Source organism: Bos taurus, chromosome 15 (assembly GCF_002263795.3).
Source record: "Bos taurus isolate L1 Dominette 01449 registration number 42190680 breed Hereford chromosome 15, ARS-UCD2.0, whole genome shotgun sequence".
In the NCBI taxonomy this organism is placed as follows: Eukaryota; Metazoa; Chordata; class Mammalia; order Artiodactyla; family Bovidae; genus Bos; species Bos taurus.
In genome coordinates, this window is record NC_037342.1 from 34,979,232 (window position 1) to 34,995,740 (window position 16,509).

Here is a 16,509-nt window from a genome sequence, read left to right on the forward strand (position 1 = left end):
CAGCTGATGTCCGGGCATCCTTCCAGCCTGTGGTTGTTAAATGAGGAACTTCAGGACTGGCCTCCAGAGCCAAGGTGCTCGGGGAGCCCACAGCCGTGTCCAGCAGGGAACCGACTGTTGTCACCAGGGATCCGTATCCAGGGCTGGCCCTGCAGGTCCCTCAGCCCCCATCTCTCCCAGTTAATGAGACTAAAGTCCTGAGAAGAGGGATCTGAGCAGAGAACTTACAGTTGAAGCCCAGCTAATGGTAACAGCAACTATTTATTGGTTATTTACAGTGTGCTGGGCACTAGCTGGCTTTACACACTCTCTTAATTCTCATGGCAGCCACAGTATTTCCCCATTTTACAGATGAGGGAAACTGAGGTTCAAAAAGCTCAATGAGACTTGCCTAAGGTCACACAGCTAATAAAAATAAAAGCAGGGGGTTGAACCCAGGACATCTGATGCTAGAGCCTTGTGTTCATTCAGTGTTCACTGCTTTCTTCCAGAAGAGGAATTCAGAGGTCAGGGCCAGGGCAGAGTTAAAATGTTCATTGAGTTTCCATCAAATGGAACAGAAGAGATTGTGTGTGTCAGTGATGTGAACTTGAGTCAGGAGTCATGGAAGTTCTTACCCCAACTCAATTGTGGTGTTGTGATGCAAGCCTGCTCCTTGGGGTTGGGGGGATAAAGGCCAGGGAAGAAGCGCTTGAATCTGGGTGAAAGGTCGCCCTTTGCATGGATTCCAGAACCTGATGGTGCCCCCTGGATGGAAGTGACACGGGGTGAGGGTGCCAAGTTCTGACTTTTACCCCCAGTTCTGCTTCCTGCTCTCTGTGCCGCTCACCTCCAGCTTGGTTCCCCCATCTGTCAAATGGGCAGAAAGACTGCTGGGAAGTGCTGCCTGCCCTGGGGGTCCTCCAGCTGATGGAGGGTGTGTGGCTGGTGACAAGGCACTGGCCGTGAGCCTGCCCAGCCACCCAATGCATGTTCTCTCTGTCTGTGGCCAAGGTAGGGGATGAGATCGTCCGGATCAATGGGTATTCCATCTCCTCCTGCACCCATGAGGAGGTCATCAACCTCATCCGCACCAAGAAGACTGTGTCCATCAAAGTGAGACGTGAGTGAGGCCAGGACAAAGGGCTGCCGACGGTGGGGTGGGGTCCGGCAGCTGGTGGTACCCAGCTGCAATGGGAGGAAGGAAGGGCAGAGAAGCCATCATAACCCACCTCCCCTTTCTCCCACAGACATCGGCCTGATCCCTGTGAAGAGGTGAGCAGGACCCTCCTCCACAGGCAGGCTCTCCCCTGTGCACTCAGGGTCCTGGGGTCCGCCTGGGGTCTGGCCAGCTCTGCCCCTGGGCCAGTGACAGTGGAGGCTTCAGAGAGGGCAGACTTGGATTCCAGGTCTGGTGCCGTAACCCTCTCTCCCTAATGACCCCTCTTCTACATTCCCATCCTATCAGCTCTCCCGACGAGCCCCTCAAATGGCAGTATGTGGACCAGTTTGTGTCGGAATCTGGGGTAAGGTCAGGACCACCGCGGTGGGTCTGGATGGGGTGGTCTTCCAGAAAGGGCAGCCCGCCTGAAGGAGGGCTTGCTCTAGGGAGGTGCTCTCAGGGGGCTTCACACAGGCTGCCAGCGCATCCAGAATGGCCCTGTGGGCGTTGGCCCAGCCGGTGCAGACACACACCCCGAGGGCCAGAACGGCAGTCAGGCTCGCATGGGTGCAGCAGTGCTCACCCTGGAGGCCTTGTGAGCACAGGAGGCCACTTGCACAGTGTGGACACCTGGTGACCTCAGCCTCTCCCTCCCCCAGGGCGGGCGGAGCAGCCTGGGCTCCCCCGGCAGCCAGGAAAACAAGGAGAAGAAGGTCTTCATCAGCCTGGTGGGCTCCCGGGGCCTTGGCTGCAGGTGGGTGGCAGGCGCACCCTGGGGCTCACTCATGGCCAGCTGGTCTCCCTCACCGCTCCCCTTTCTCACTGCTGCTGCTGAGATTTTTGTCACTAGTAATGACACTTCTTAGTGCTTGATTTCCCCTCTGAGCTTCACCACAGTCCTGTAGGGCCAAAGGGACAGCTCTATGAGCCTCATTTACAGAGGAGGAAACTGAGGCCCAAAGGCAGAGCCATGTTCCTTTGGTGGGCCCTCAAGTCACGCAAAAGGAGCCTGTCCAGTTGGCCACCTCTGACACAGTTCTCTTGTCACTTATTACTTTGTGACTTCCTTAAGAGGCAGCCAGAGAATTGCCAACAGGCAGAGGGGCTCACGGGACGGTCTTGTTAAGCACACAAGTGCAACAGTTAGAGATCTAGGTTCTGGGCCCTGCTCTGCCACCTATGAGCTCTAGAACCCTGGACTAATGACTCAAGCACTCCAAGCCTCAGCTTTCTCTACAAATCAGAGGTCATAGTCCTCACCTCACAAGGCTGTTGTGAGAAAGAATGCGATGACAGAGTGCCTGGCAGGTAGTAAGCATTTTGTAAATATTAGCTATTATTATTTAAGGTATCCTTTATTTTTCCTTTTTTTGGCCATGCCCCACTGCTTGTGGGATCCTAGTTCCCTGACCTCAGGCCCTTGGTAGTGAAAGTGCAGAGTCCTTACCACTGGACTTTCAGGGAATTCCCTAAATGATTCTTCTTATTTCCTTTCTGTCACATTTATTTAATACTTTTCTGCCAAGCATAAGTGATAAAAAAAAAAAAGTCCCTCCTTTCTAAGAAATTATAGCTTAATATAGAAGCCAACCACATAAATAGTTACAGTACTGAGGGGCTCTCATGCAAGCACGGCAAACAGATTGTCTACTCTGTGCTATCTCTAATCAGTTAGTGGTAGCCGCCACCCTGGAGTACTCTTTTGAAAAGAACTTTAAGGCTGTATCTAGGCTCAGGTAGAAAAGAGTGTTTGATTAGTGATGTCTGCCACAGACCTGGGAGGGGAGGATAACACACCATCCTAGCTGTAGGTGTTTTAGGCGCACTGGGAAGGGAGCAACCAGCTTGGTCTTGAGAGATAATAAGGAGTTTGGTTAAAACCATGAGGAGAAGACAGCATTTGAGTTTTAAAGAAAGCTTTGGCAAATGCTAGAAAAAGAGAAGAAACAGCCTCTGCATGTGTTGGATGAGAGGTTGGGTGCGGGGAGTTAGAAGTAGCTTCCTGTGGTTGTTGGCCCAGGGGAATGAATCTGGACAGGTAGCCAGAGGCTGAGGAGGTAGATGGCAGAGGACTTGGGTGCTGAGCTCACAGGTGGCCTGGACACACAGGCAGATGGGGCAGGACATTGAATGAGCAAGCACTTTGGAGCCGAGGCTCACCTACCCCTCCCATCTCGCCCACAGCATTTCCAGCGGCCCCATCCAGAAACCCGGCATCTTCATCAGCCATGTGAAGCCTGGCTCCCTGTCTGCTGAGGTGGGGTTGGAGGTGAGTGACCCTGGGCCTGCTCCAGGGGGGCCCCGTGGGGTGCTGGATCACACTGTGATCTCCTAGGGATGGAGCACGTGCTTTCCCCCACAGCCCTCTCTCAGAACGCACTGGCTGACAATTCCCGTTAATCTGTCGAAGGGAAGGCTTCACAGAGGGGCTGACATTTGACCGTTTCTACAGCCCTTCTCCAGTTCTGGGATCCTTTGGTCTGAGCTTGGGAATGTAGTAACAATAATCTGAATTGACATTCATCGAGTGATTACTGGATTGGACATTGTTCTAAGCCCTTTCAAATGTATGAGAACTCTGAGAATTAGGTACTATCATTAGCCTCATTTTGCAGATGAGGAAACCGAGACCCAGATAAAGTATGTGATTTTTTCCAAGATCATGCACTTGGTAAGGCAGGGCTGGGATTCAACCCTTGGTGGTCTGATGCTAAAACAAGAACTTTTAACCTCTACTTTAGACAAGTTACTTCCTTTTTCTGTGCTTCAGTTTCCTATCCTGTAAAATGGGGGTAATAGTCTTCCTTCTAGGGTCATTGTATAGATTAAATTAACTAACACATATACTTCAAATGTGTCTGATACATAGGGAGGGATCAATTAATATTAGCTATTATACTAATTATTATTATTCCACACAGAATCTACTGTATGAGAATCTTAAAGGCTCCTATGTCTACAAACTGAGATTTTTAAGCAAATGCGTAAATTCAACCAAAGGAATGAACCTCTATTGGTGTAATATTTGAGAGAGATACAGAATGGAGGGGCCCTGGGAGGACCCCGTTGGAACACTGCTCATTGGAAAGAGCTGAGGCGCAGCTACTCTTAAGAGCCAATGTCTGATACTGGCCTCCAGGGGGAGCCCTTCCAACAGAAAAGGTGTCCAGATAGAATAAGTATGCTGATGCCTCTCCGTTTCTCCCCAAGACAGGGGACCAGATTGTTGAAGTCAATGGCATCGACTTCTCCAACCTGGACCACAAGGAGGTAAGATGTGGGGTTTTCACCTGCCGGCCATGAGTCTCTCTGCCCTCCTCTTTCCACCCCCCTCTCCCTTGCCGCCGAGCCTGAACCCTTCTGTGCTCCCCAGAGGCCTCGATTGCTCTGGTCTGTCAGGCCTCTGCTGACTGTCTGTCTGTCCCCTGTAGGCCGTGAACGTGCTGAAGAGTAGCCGCAGCCTGACCATCTCCATCGTAGCTGGAGCTGTAAGTCCAGAACAAGCTGGTGGGGGCCCCACGACCCCTACCTGCAGCCCAGCTGCTCAGACCCCTGGTCTCCACCACACTCTCCTGGCCCAGGGTCTCCATGCCTGAAGCTCTGATAGTTGATGGAAAGACCCCTGCCTAGCCAGAAATTAGGGTCACAGAGAGCAGAAGCCTCATGCCTGACATGGGGGGCCATGGTGATGAGAAGACAACCCACATCTTGGCCCCCCCAAAGCTCTGGCTCTGTACTTCTGGGCTCCCTGGGGACTGAGCAAGGGGCCTGTTTTCTCTCCACAAGGGCCGGGAGCTGTTCATGACAGACCGGGAGCGGCTGGCGGAGGTCCGGCAGCGCGAGCTGCAGCGGCAGGAGCTCCTGATGCAGAAGCGGCTGGCGATGGAATCCAACAAGATCCTCCAGGAGCAGCAGGAGATGGAGAGGCAGTGAGTGTGGCCAGCCAGGGAGCCCCCACCCGGCCCTCCCAGGCCCCGTACCATCCCACCTGCTTTGCTTCCTGTAGGCTGCGTCCTGGGCTGACTTCATTCTCTCCCCCTGAGGCCTGTCCTCACACCAGATGGGTTCAGTGATGCTCCGCGCGAGTATCCCCTGCCTCCAGACCACTGGGCTCCCCTCTCTTTAACAAGGAAACCCCCTGATTTCCAAGACTCAGGAATATGGAAAATGAGGCTGCTACTAGCAGTAGCTAACATTTGTCAACTACCAACCATACGGCTGGCGTTGCATGAGGGCCTTGTTTATGTTCCTTAACTGAATTTCCATAATAACTGCGAAAGATACATGGTTATTAACCCATTTTACAGGTGAGGACACTGAGACTCAGGTTACACCACTCGTGTACCAAGTCAGATACGGCCAAGCTGTGGAATTCACACCCCGGCACTTTGGCCATCCCATCCGTGGTGATTAAGAACTGTCCCCCACCAACCCCAGAGTGGCTGGGATGATGACTGAGAATAAATGGAGCTAGCAATTCATAACTCAAAAACCATTGTCAAAATTCCAATCTAGCTGCATTCTACAAGCATAGTAAGAATTTGGGAAAGGAAGGTGGACAGGATCTTTCCATCTTTCCCATCACAGAATTAGCCTGGAGAACCACCCTGGCCTTGGTTAGCAGCCCCAGCATTGCTTCTGGGGTCTGGGGCCCTCCTCTGGGAGGACCTCACTCAGTCACTTCCTCTTGGTATTTAGAGGTGGCTGCATGGCATGTGGCCTGCCCTGAATGGCCTCTAGTCCCCTGCAGAGGAGCATCTCTGCTCATCAGTGCCAAGCAAAACCACACAGACTTTTTTGGGACCCAGACTTTTTTGGACCCACTTCCTCAGCATCCAAATTTGGTGCAGGCATCCTTGGAAAGGAGCCTGGAAGAAATATTTAAAGCTTTTTCTCAAATCAGAGATTAGCTGCAAGGAAGAGTTAACTTCTCTTACGTCGACTCCAGCATGTCAACCTGCATTTGTGTTTCAGAAGGAAAAAGGAAATTGCCCAGAAGGCAGCAGAGGAGAATGAGAGATACCGGAAGGAGATGGAACAGTGAGTACCTTAGCCCCATATGTCTGCACACACACATCTGTGTGTGGACGTGGGTGTGCTCACAGGAGTGTGGCCCCAGAGGCCACTTCCACGCCCAGTTTACCTGGCCCTGGATGGAAGAGCCTGGCAGGCTGCAGTCCATGGGGTCTCGAAGAGTCAGACACGACTGAGCAACTTCACTTTTACTTTTCACTTTCATGCATTGGAGAAGGAAATGACAACCCACTCCAGTGTTCTTGCCTGGAGAATCCCAGGGACGGGGGAGCCTGGTGGGCTGCCATCTATGGGGTCGCACAGAGTCCGACATGATTGAAGCGACTTAGCAGCAGCAGCTTGCCCCCTGGTGGATCGTCCTTTATTTGCAGCCATTCCATAATCCTAGTAATGGGTCTTCCTAGGTTGGGGTGACTGGAACATGGTTTTGTTTGCCAGGGTGGCCTTCCCACCTGATTTAGAACACAAATGCCAGGGACTTGGTTCCTTCACCACAACTGGAACCACATGGCTACTCCCCAGGGTGGTTGGGGTTCTCCAATAGGCAGAAGGCCGGCCTGTGAAGGTTGTGACTCCAGTCACAGGCATGGGAATCTTATTTCAGGATCGTGGAGGAGGAAGAGAAGTTCAGGAAGCAGTGGGAAGAAGACTGGGGCTCAAAGGAACAGCTGCGTTCACCTAAAACCATCACCGCCGAGGTGCACCCGATACCCCTTCGCAAGCCAAAGTGTATGTATCATGTGCTGGCGGGGAGAGGGCTTCCTCCAGGGACCTGGGGGTGTCTCGACAAAAGTACAAGTCTCCCTACACCTACCACCACCTGCCCAGGCCAATCAGCCATGGCTGTCTTCACGGAGAGGCAGCCATGTGTAGGGGCTGTCTGCCAGGGTGTTGGGATGGGTGGAGTCTGCCTGCCCACCTTGTCCTGGGGCCTGCTGCCAGGCTCTGCCCCATGATACAGACTCCAGCATGTGCCCCTGGACCTCTGAAGAGGGACTAGAGAATGGTGGCAAAAGCAAGAACTGCTCAGGGATGATCATCTTCGTATGTCGGGTGTCACGCCCTCTTTTTGCCGGGTTCTAAACTGGGGCTGTGTTGAAACAGCAGTAAGAAAGAGGGGAAGGGATTCACGTGAGACGATTCTGTGATCCACGGCCAATGGGCAGCCGTGGGAGGAGCTTCCTGGGAACACCCCTACCTCCTGCACCCCTGTGCGTGGACCGCAGTCATTCCCCTCCGCGGGTGGAGCTGGGGAGAGAACTGTGCGACCCTCCGAAGCACCAGGCTTCAGCCATCCTGGGGCGTCAGCAACCTCTACCCTTCCCATCTGTCCTCATCTGTCTTATGATCCCATGTCCACTTTGAGGCCAGGCCCCCACCAACTGCTCGCCTGTCCACCTGCTGTCCACCTCAGCTCCCAGGATGTCATGTCTCTTCAAGGGGCAGAGGAGGGGGTTCAGTCTCAGTGCTTCTCCCATGCGCTAGTGGTGGGGAGTCAGGAGCAAAGCAGTGTGGGGACCGTGGCAGTCACAGGTCCAGGATTCCTGATTGGGCCTTTACTCTGACTTTCCAGCTGTTTTGATTTGTACCTGACATGGGGCAGAATCTATTCCAGCTGACTGTGCTCAGCTGACCTGGGATCCTTCAGGTATGGGGTTGAATCTGCATTTGAGAACCAAGGTTCCCCCACTTCCGCTGTGCAACGGCCATATGGGATCCTATGATGGGGTCCAGACAGCTATGGCCCCAACTATGGATCATACTGAGCCCTGGAGGGACATAAAATTGCCAGCACAGGCCACTTGGGTCAACAAGAGGTGCAGGGCATCTGGATAGTTCCATGTCACCCTCCCTGGAGCAGGGCAAACAGCCCCCAGCACATTCCTTGCTGGCACCAGGGCAGTGTCATCTCGGGTCCTCTCCCAAGGACAAAGCACTCTGTCATCAGCCACCCCATGACATTTTGGTGTTAGTTGAGCTAAATTCTCAGTGAAAAATCAGTGTTTTAGACAGGGAGCTAATTTGTTCTTAGGAGTGAAATAGGAGCTTCCAAAGGAGAGGAATCAATTTTAATTGCTTCTTATGAAAGTAATCCTAGTCAATTTAGTACCTTCCTAGAAACTGGATCTGGGCTTCAGAGCAAACACACCCTTTCAGAAACTGTAGAAAATAAAAACCCTTTCTCTAGCTATTTATTCAGTGCTTTTAACCCAAATCAATCTTCTTGAATAAAAGGAGCAGGAACTTTCCCTTTGCTCGAAACATAAGTGTTTTCTCAGGGGACCCCGGGAAGCACGTGACTGATGACCAGGGCCTGCCAGCCGAGCTGAAGTGGCTACACCTCCCTCCACCTCTGTTTGCATCGGCAGTTTAATTCTGCTTTGGAGATTGGTCAGGAAATACATTAAGGCGTCTGAGCCAGCCCAATTCCTGCCACTTTCCTATTGCTGGGAGGCTGGAATGCTCTCTTCTTGAGCTGATAGAACTAGGCTGCAGCCTGTCCCTCCCTGACCACTCTTCAATTTGGGGGACCAGTCAGCTGACAGGTTATTTATCTGATTCAAGTGTCTGCCTATGTGGACCCTGCATTTCTGAACAGAAGGGAAAGAGTGAGGAACATCTCTTGCCTGGAAAATAAAGCAGTTCATCCTAATGATCCACCCTGATCTTCTCCCTACTCCCTGTCCCAGGGATCTGGCTGCCTACCCATGACTGACCCAGCAGAACCCCAACATGACATGGAGTCCTCAAAGCCAGGACATGCCATCACAGAGGCCCCAAAATAGCTTTCCTTAGCAAAAGCAACAGGGAGCAGAGGGGTATTTAAGGATCCCAGAGCTGGAAGGCTCGAGAGATAAAGAAGTTTAAATAAGAGCTTTCTAGCCATCTCTCCTCATCAAGGACCCCATCTGGTAGCCCCCACCCCATTAGACCCCATGGTTTAGAAGCTGAGTTTTGTTTCCTACCAATCTGTTAAGTCATCCTTTTGTGTTCATTGTTTCTTTAAGTAATCCCTCTCATTAGCAAGAAAGCAAGTGTTTCACTGTGGAGTAAATATAAACTGAGCCAAAAGCAAAGGAACTTATTAATACTTATAACCTTTTCCTTTGTTAATGGGCAAGTTCTTCTCATTAATATTTTAAAATATTAATAAGCAGCTCATAACAGACTCAAATATTCCAGGGCCCCAGGGAGGCCAGAGTCCGGGTTAGAAACCACTGGAACAGATGGTTTGGTGTTCTCCACATTAGGTCGAAATCCATGTCTTCCTAACTACTTTTACTCCTTGGTATCTCCTCACCTTAAGATCCCAACTTCCATCTGCTGCCCATCCGCACAGTTCTGACATCCCCTGGGGACCCAGAGCTCCCAGGGTGATCAGAAGCAGCAGGGAGGATCTGTTCTCCCATTGCAGGCCCCTGGTAAATACTCAGGTGTTCCTGACATCAGCACCACCCCTCCCGTGTCAACCAAATACCTTGCAAAATCGTTCTCATGCTGCCGTCAGATCAGATTAGCCCAATATACAGGTGGAGAAATGAGAGCTTCTAAGGCTGAAAGCGCTGCATGCACCATCCCACAGCAAGAAACCTTTCCTCTGGATTCCTGAGCCATGTTCCTGCCCCTGACCTCCCAGGTCTCCTGTGGAATAAGCTGGTCACAGGCCCCCGGGCTCCCCCAACCACCTCTGGCCCCTTGGTCTTCCAAGTCCCTCTTGGTTCACCAGCTTCCTCCCCTTTTCCTGGGTAGATGATCTGGGCGTGGACCCTGAGTTTGACCCAGCAGATGACTTGGACGGAGGCACGGACAAGCGGGGAGAGCAGGTTTGCGGCCCCTGCTTCGCTTCCTGGCCTTGCTGCTCTGCTTGCCCTGCCTGCTTCTTCCTGCCAAACCTGCACACTCTCAGCTCTGCGGGGCCAGTACGTGGTGGGGACTCCTGGAGTCTGGGAAGCTCCTCCAAGCCCCCGACCTGGTCCAAGCACTGCCCGCAAAACCTTGAGGAAAAGACCTGTGCCCGGACTGAAATGTCAGCTGGAACCACTGAATCAAATATTTAATGCCCCACAGGCCCAGGTTCCTCCTCTGGTGGCCTGGCCTCTCCCCTAGGGCTCTCTAGACCTCCCCAACATCCAGCAACTAAGAGGGAAGTGCTGGCTCCAGCAGGGGGACTTTCTAGATCCTGTTCCAAAATTCAGGCTGGTCAAGGGTGGGTCATTAAGCCATCACCACTGGCCAGGGAGCTTTAGCCTTGCGATATTAGCCCATCCTTCATGATGTTGTTGGGGAAGGCAGGAGCTGCGGATCTGGCCTGGGTAGGGATATGCTTTTCTGGGGGCAGTTCTTCTGCCAACTGCTGCCTGAGCATCTTTCCCAGGGCTGACCCCCTCCCCCCACCCTGCAGGGTCTCCTCTTTCGACGTTAAAACCTGAGGACATGGACCACACTGTGAGGCAGACAGTTCTGTCCTGTCTGACTGTCGTTCTAGGCAGAGACCCAGGCTCCCTTTTGTTTTGGGTTGTTTCTTGGATGGAGGGACCCTACACCGGTTAGAAGAGGCCTCACTCAATGGGGCTTTGTGTTTGCAGACTGTGGCTATGATGGGGAAAAGCTCATCCTTCTACAAGGGGCTTTATCTTGACTTTCTGGCACTGACTTCTGAAGCCAGTGTCCAGGGGGAGGCAGTTGACAGCGGCCCAGGGCCTGGGAATCAGGCCGTTTCTCGGGTTGTCTTGGGCCTGCTTTACAACCTGGGTGAGGCCAGGTAAGTGGAGAGGCAGAGGGTGTGGTTTGGCTGTTAGATTTGCTGGGGCTGCTTTCATCTCCCAAAGCCACACGTTCTTTGGGAACCCAGCTCCCGGCTGCTGCCTATGGATGCCCTGGTTAAGCTGATCTGCCTCTCATCACTTTGTTCTCTGTGTTCTTATAGCCTTTGGCTGGTTTTATCGTTACGATGGCAAATTCCCAACCATCCGGAAGGTAGGCCAGGACAGAGTGCTGTTGGCAGCTGAGTTTGCTGTGGGTTTTGACCTTTCCCATTGCTTCTTTTCCTGTTGCCTCTCAACAGTGTGACCACCTGTTTACTGGGGGAGCTAACCCCCTCTGTGCCTCTCTGATGCCTGATGTCACAGGACAGGGCGCTGTCACAGGGGCACCGTGGGGGAAGTATTCACAGGTGGAGACCTGCCCAGGTACCATCAGGCTCCGCTGGGTCGGCACCAGGCCCACTGGGCACGGGGCAGGGCAGAGCCATGGCAGGAATCTTCTGCTTTGTTTCTCTATCAAGTAAGACCAGAGGCTAAGAGCAGAAGCCAAGGTCAGACAGAGTGAAAAATCCAATTGGGTGCATGCAGGACAGGTTATGAAGCTGACTGCACCAGACACAGACTGGCTCCAGGGTGGGGATTTTTCTGCCTCAGGCTGGATTCAAAGCCGCACCAATCCTAGCTCTATCCTAGAAATTTCCCTGCATGTGCCCAGGATAATGCATTTTTCTGGGCTCTGGGGCCTTGAGTTTTCTCTCTAAATCTTATTCCTGTATCTCCAGACCCCATAAAGCTCCCTCTTTTTTTTTTTTTTCCTAAATCACTTTGGCATTTGATTAGGAAAATGTTGCTGTTAATATTTGTAGATTGGACATTCAGAATGACTTGGTATTTGGAAATCAGGCATCAGCATAAATCTGGGTGAACTAATTTAGGTGTTATCATTAGACTGGCTCTTTCTGGCAGGATGTCAATTCCCCAAAAACCAAAACACTGGCAGCTGGGTGACCTTGATGATATGTAACGTCTCCCTGTCTGGAAAATGGGACTATCTGATGTGCTGGAAACAACCACCCCCTTCCTGTAACATGGTACTGTTAAGATAATAGATGGCAGTATTGCTCTTGACAGGGGTAAATGTCTTTACCTAGGAGCACAGATAATGATCTGTATGGCACTGAATAAGCACAACAGAGCATCTCAGGGGATCCCTTTCTACACTGCCCCTCTCTCAGAAAGGTCTTGGTCTCATGGGCTGTCCTTCTCATCTTACAGGCTGACTCTATGGCTTATGATATTTCACTGGGTTCAGTTTCTAATTCTTCTCTATATGCTACCTCTACTAGACAGGATAACACACACACCACACACACACACATGCACACATATGCCCCCCACCACACACACAGAGGATTTTACTTGAAAAAATAATAAAAGGAGATGTACAGGCAAATTCTTTTCCAAGCACTAATAACTAGGTAAATCTAAAAGAATTAGTGTCTCCTTCACACACACCTCCCATCAGAAATTGCAGCACTTGAGAATCGCTGTTGCTAAAGAGGAAAGCTTGTTTTCCTCTACTCAGTAGTCTAGTCATTCTAGAAATCGCTTGTGTTTTGGTTTTCATTTCATTTCCAAAAGAGAGAAAAATCATGTGAAGGTAGAGGCAAGAGCACCCCCCCACCTGCCTGTCCTCTCAGTCTGGACCAGAGGGAACATTTGCAGTGAATTTAACTGACCGCTAAAGGACAACAGAATTATGTCCCTCAGGCTGACTCTGAAAATCCACTGACATTTTTTTTCTAGAGTTACATGAGATGCTTTGTCTCCAAGCAGCTTGAACCAAGTCCCTAGGTATTACAAGTGGCCTTCGATGGTCGTGATCAGCAGTGCACAAAATTCCCCTTATTTGAAAAGATAACTATCCAGAGTCTTCCTGGGCCCTCTGGGGCTCAAGGAGCCCAGGCCTGTGGCCTCACAAAGTCTATTCCGGTGCCCGAAGGCTTTGTGGTTCTGACTGAGTCCTTTCCCCAGGACTGCTTTAGTAAATTATGCAGACCAACCCTACTGGTAGGAGCCTGCCCTCTGACAAGAGAGGCAGATTCACAAACAGCTAAGTAACCCATACGGAGAAGGCTACTATGAGATCAGTATGCAACGCTGTGGGGCAGCTTGCCTTTCTGCATCAGTAAGCAGGTGCTCTTTTCTTGGAGATGGGACAGAAACTGCCACATCTCCCTCCCCGCCCTGGAGCCCTAGCTCTAAAATCTTAACACTGGTGTTAAACAGTAGAATGGCCATGCCTATTATGAAGGTCCCTGTGGGAGGTCATGCCCTTAATCTAGCAAGCTGCCATTGGGCAGAATGGTTCTGACTCCTCTTGGGGAGTTGTCTGAATCAATAATGCGATAGTAAAGAGTCATCTATCAACTGAGCCAAGAGTCTGGTGAACAAGGTAAGAAGGAACCAAGCAGGGCTCTGAAGCAGTGAAAACCATTTTCTCAAGTGGCGCATAGACTGCTCTGAGGGTGGGGCCCCCATCTGCTAGATGGGGGGCCATCTCCAAATCACCTGTGCACAGAGGTGGGGGACAGAATGACTCAGTCACAGGTCTGTAATGATCCAGGCCCCTCAGCTGTGGACAAAGTTGTGTGTCCATTGCTGGGAAACTCCATTTCTCATTCCTGGCCTTGAATGATGGGATGATTCAGGAGTTCTGAGAGCAGGCCCCACCCAGGAAGGCCTGGGAGGGTGGGGGTGAGTTCAGCAAATGTGTGGGTTTCCTACTTCCCTGTTTCCTGGCCCCTGTCCTCCATGCTGTACGAGGGGCCGACACTCCCTCCTGCCTTGCTCCCCTTGCCCCCAGCTCATCAGGGTGCAGTGGGGAAACTGTGGGACCTGGAAGACTCTAGTCCAAATTCTGGCACCACCACTTACTAGATGTTTGACACCAGACAAGGGACTTCACCTTCATCAAGAGAAGGGAGATTGAACCTGGGTCTTCTGCATTGCAGGCAGATTCTCTACCGTCTGAGCCACCAGGGAAGCCCCATGGATGGGATAAGCAATGTAAACCTCTTGGTACATAGGCAGTCCATAAGTCTTAATTCTCTTCCTTCTTTACTCCTTGGCTTCCCTGCAAGCCCATGGGAGAAGCAGCCAGGAAAGCAGACTTTGTGGTCTAATTCAAACAGGAAAAAGAAGTCCATTTGCCCTCCATTTCCCTCCCCCAATCCTCTGGAACCCTGAGTGCCAGTGAAGAATACTTGGGCCATCACTCCTACCTACCCCTCCACACCAGCTCCCAGCCGTACAGTTTCTACCTAGTCCACCTAGTTCAGAGGAAACAGTGGGTTTGGACTCTGCAGGAGGAAAAGGTCTGCTGTTAAAGCAGCAGGACAAAATTGATGTCCTTGGCTCTGGGCTTCCAGGTCTGAGGCTGCCATCCTTCTCCTCTAGCTCAGGACAGAGGATCTCTGTAAATGAGGCTTAGCCATCTGTCCCAGATTTTCTCTAGAATCTACCAGGATGCCTCTGTGGTATCTGAACATCCAGATAATGGAGAAGGCCTTATGCCCAGACACTGGGAAATAAATACAGTGCCTTTTGAAAATACAGCATTTGGAAGCTTATAAAGTGCTTTCATAGATGTTATTTCATTGGCTCTAGATGGCAAACCTGTAGGGCAGGTATTTCTCCCATTTTGGAGGTGAGATAAACCAGGCCCAGAGAGGTTAAGGAGCTTAACCAAGGTCACACAGCTTGTTAGTGAACTCGTAAGCCAGCTCTTCTGACTGGCACAGGAAGTGTGTCTTACTCTGTGATGGGTAGCAGCATCCTGCCTGTTCTAAAGCCGAAGCCCAGTGCCCCAGTGCCGAGTGTGATTGAGCAGACCTAGGAGAGGGTCTCATGGGGGGAGGTGCCTGCTGTTGTCTGAATGCCCTGTTTGCTGTGCTGTGCCAATGTCAACACTGCCTTGTAATTGTAACCCTTGTATAAACAATGCCACATCTGCTCAGAAAGGAAAGGATAAGAAGAAAGCCAAGTATGATAGCCTTCAGGAGTTGAGAAAGAATAAGAAGGAACTGGAGTTTGAGCAGAAGCTTTACAAAGAGAAAGAGGAAATGCTGGAGAAGGAAAAGCAACTGAAGATCAACCGGCTGGCCCAGGAGGTATGACATGTCCTGCTCCCAGGGCAGGGAGCATCCCTGGGACAGTTTGGTTGGTTCCCACCATGCTCTCAGGGAACCAGCTAGAGTAGCTATTCCCAGATGGAGTCTGAGGATCGAGTGAGCCCAGCCCCCTCCCCAGGCTGGAGGGTGAGATCTTCCCACCTCCCCAGCGTGAGACTAGCTTCTGGCTAAGGTGTGTATGTTGGGATCAAGATTCACCTCCTTGCTCAGGAGTTGGCCTCTCTGCCCAGACTGTGGGTCTCAGGTTGGCCTCGATGCACAGGGCTAGAGGTCTGTGTCTGTCCTCAACCCCCACCCCACCAGATTGAGCACAAGGCTAGGCCTCTCCTCCTTGGTATGGCCGTAAAGCTGGCCTCCCTGCTCAGGGTTTGGGTCTGAGGCTAACCCTTCTGCCCAGACTGTAGATCTGAAGTTAGCCTTCTACTCACCTGTCATTAGATCTGGGTCAGTTTGAGCTCCCGCCCCACCTACATCACCAACTCAGGTTATGAGAATGCCAAGCTGATTAGATTACAAAACCAGAGAAATCCTGGAAAATGTGAAGTGCATTAGATTTGACATTAGAACAAATTAGCTACAGAATTAAAGATAACATTGAACTTATGCTCCTGAGGACAAGGCAGCCTGGAATGAGGGGGAAAAGAAACAAACAGTAAAGCTGGACTCTTGGAATGTGCCTACAAAAGGACCATTTTTGGAGAATCCTAAGAGCCTCAGGGTTTGTGGGAATCCTAAAGACAGCTAATCCCATGCAAGGCATGAGCCCCTTCTCGAATTTTGCCTACACCTGCTGTAAGCTAACACCCCAACACCTCTCTCCCTATTTCCCCTCCACTGGGGCCAGGTGGAATAAGCCTGGGGCTTTTTCTAGGTAGTTGACACATTCAGCAGTCCTCTGGGTTTTTTAAGAAGTGCTTTGAACTGTTGACTCGAGTGTGCCGCCCACGTGTGACTCCGTGTACCCTCTGTCTTCTCCATTTTGCGCTGGCCGTGGGTCCCAGGTATCTGAGACAGAGCGGGAAGACCTTGAGGAGTCGGAAAAGATTCAGTATTGGGTGGAAAGGCTCTGTCAGACACGCCTTGAGCAGATTTCCTCTGCTGATAATGAGATTTCAGAGGTAACAGAGCCCTTCCCAGAGCCCTTCTGTCTGTGTAGACCCTCCTGCTGCCTTTGGAACCACCCACCCTGGGGACAGCGGGAGGCAGCATGTCCCCATGCTAGGGAGGCAGTCTGGCCACTGACAGGCTTCACCCTCCAGGGCTGCTGACCAGCCCATTCCCTGCTCCCCTCTTGAGGAGGGAGGTGTGTCTGTATTTCTGGGCTTATTTCCAGAGTGACCTCTAAGTCCCAGCCCATCTGAGATGATCAGTGTGGCCT

At 51.5% G+C, this 16,509-nt stretch overlaps 1 protein-coding gene across 4 annotated transcripts in view; it reads left to right on the forward strand.

Moving 5' to 3' along the window:
• Positions 1-16,509, forward strand: part of USH1C (USH1 protein network component harmonin) — a 48,737-nt gene that overhangs the window by 16,226 nt on the left and 16,002 nt on the right. For 3 of the 4 annotated variants that reach the window (XM_010812478.4, XM_059874776.1, XM_010812479.4), the window contains exons 5-17: positions 994-1,102; positions 1,230-1,254; positions 1,448-1,505; positions 1,801-1,895; positions 3,326-3,410; positions 4,352-4,411; positions 4,573-4,629; positions 4,928-5,070; positions 6,116-6,181; positions 6,780-6,904; positions 9,926-9,999; positions 14,958-15,110; positions 16,133-16,249. In XM_010812478.4, coding sequence (XP_010810780.2) covers positions 994-1,102; positions 1,230-1,254; positions 1,448-1,505; positions 1,801-1,895; positions 3,326-3,410; positions 4,352-4,411; positions 4,573-4,629; positions 4,928-5,070; positions 6,116-6,181; positions 6,780-6,904; positions 9,926-9,999; positions 14,958-15,110; positions 16,133-16,249 — 1,167 coding nt within the window. 4 annotated transcript variants of the gene reach the window in all.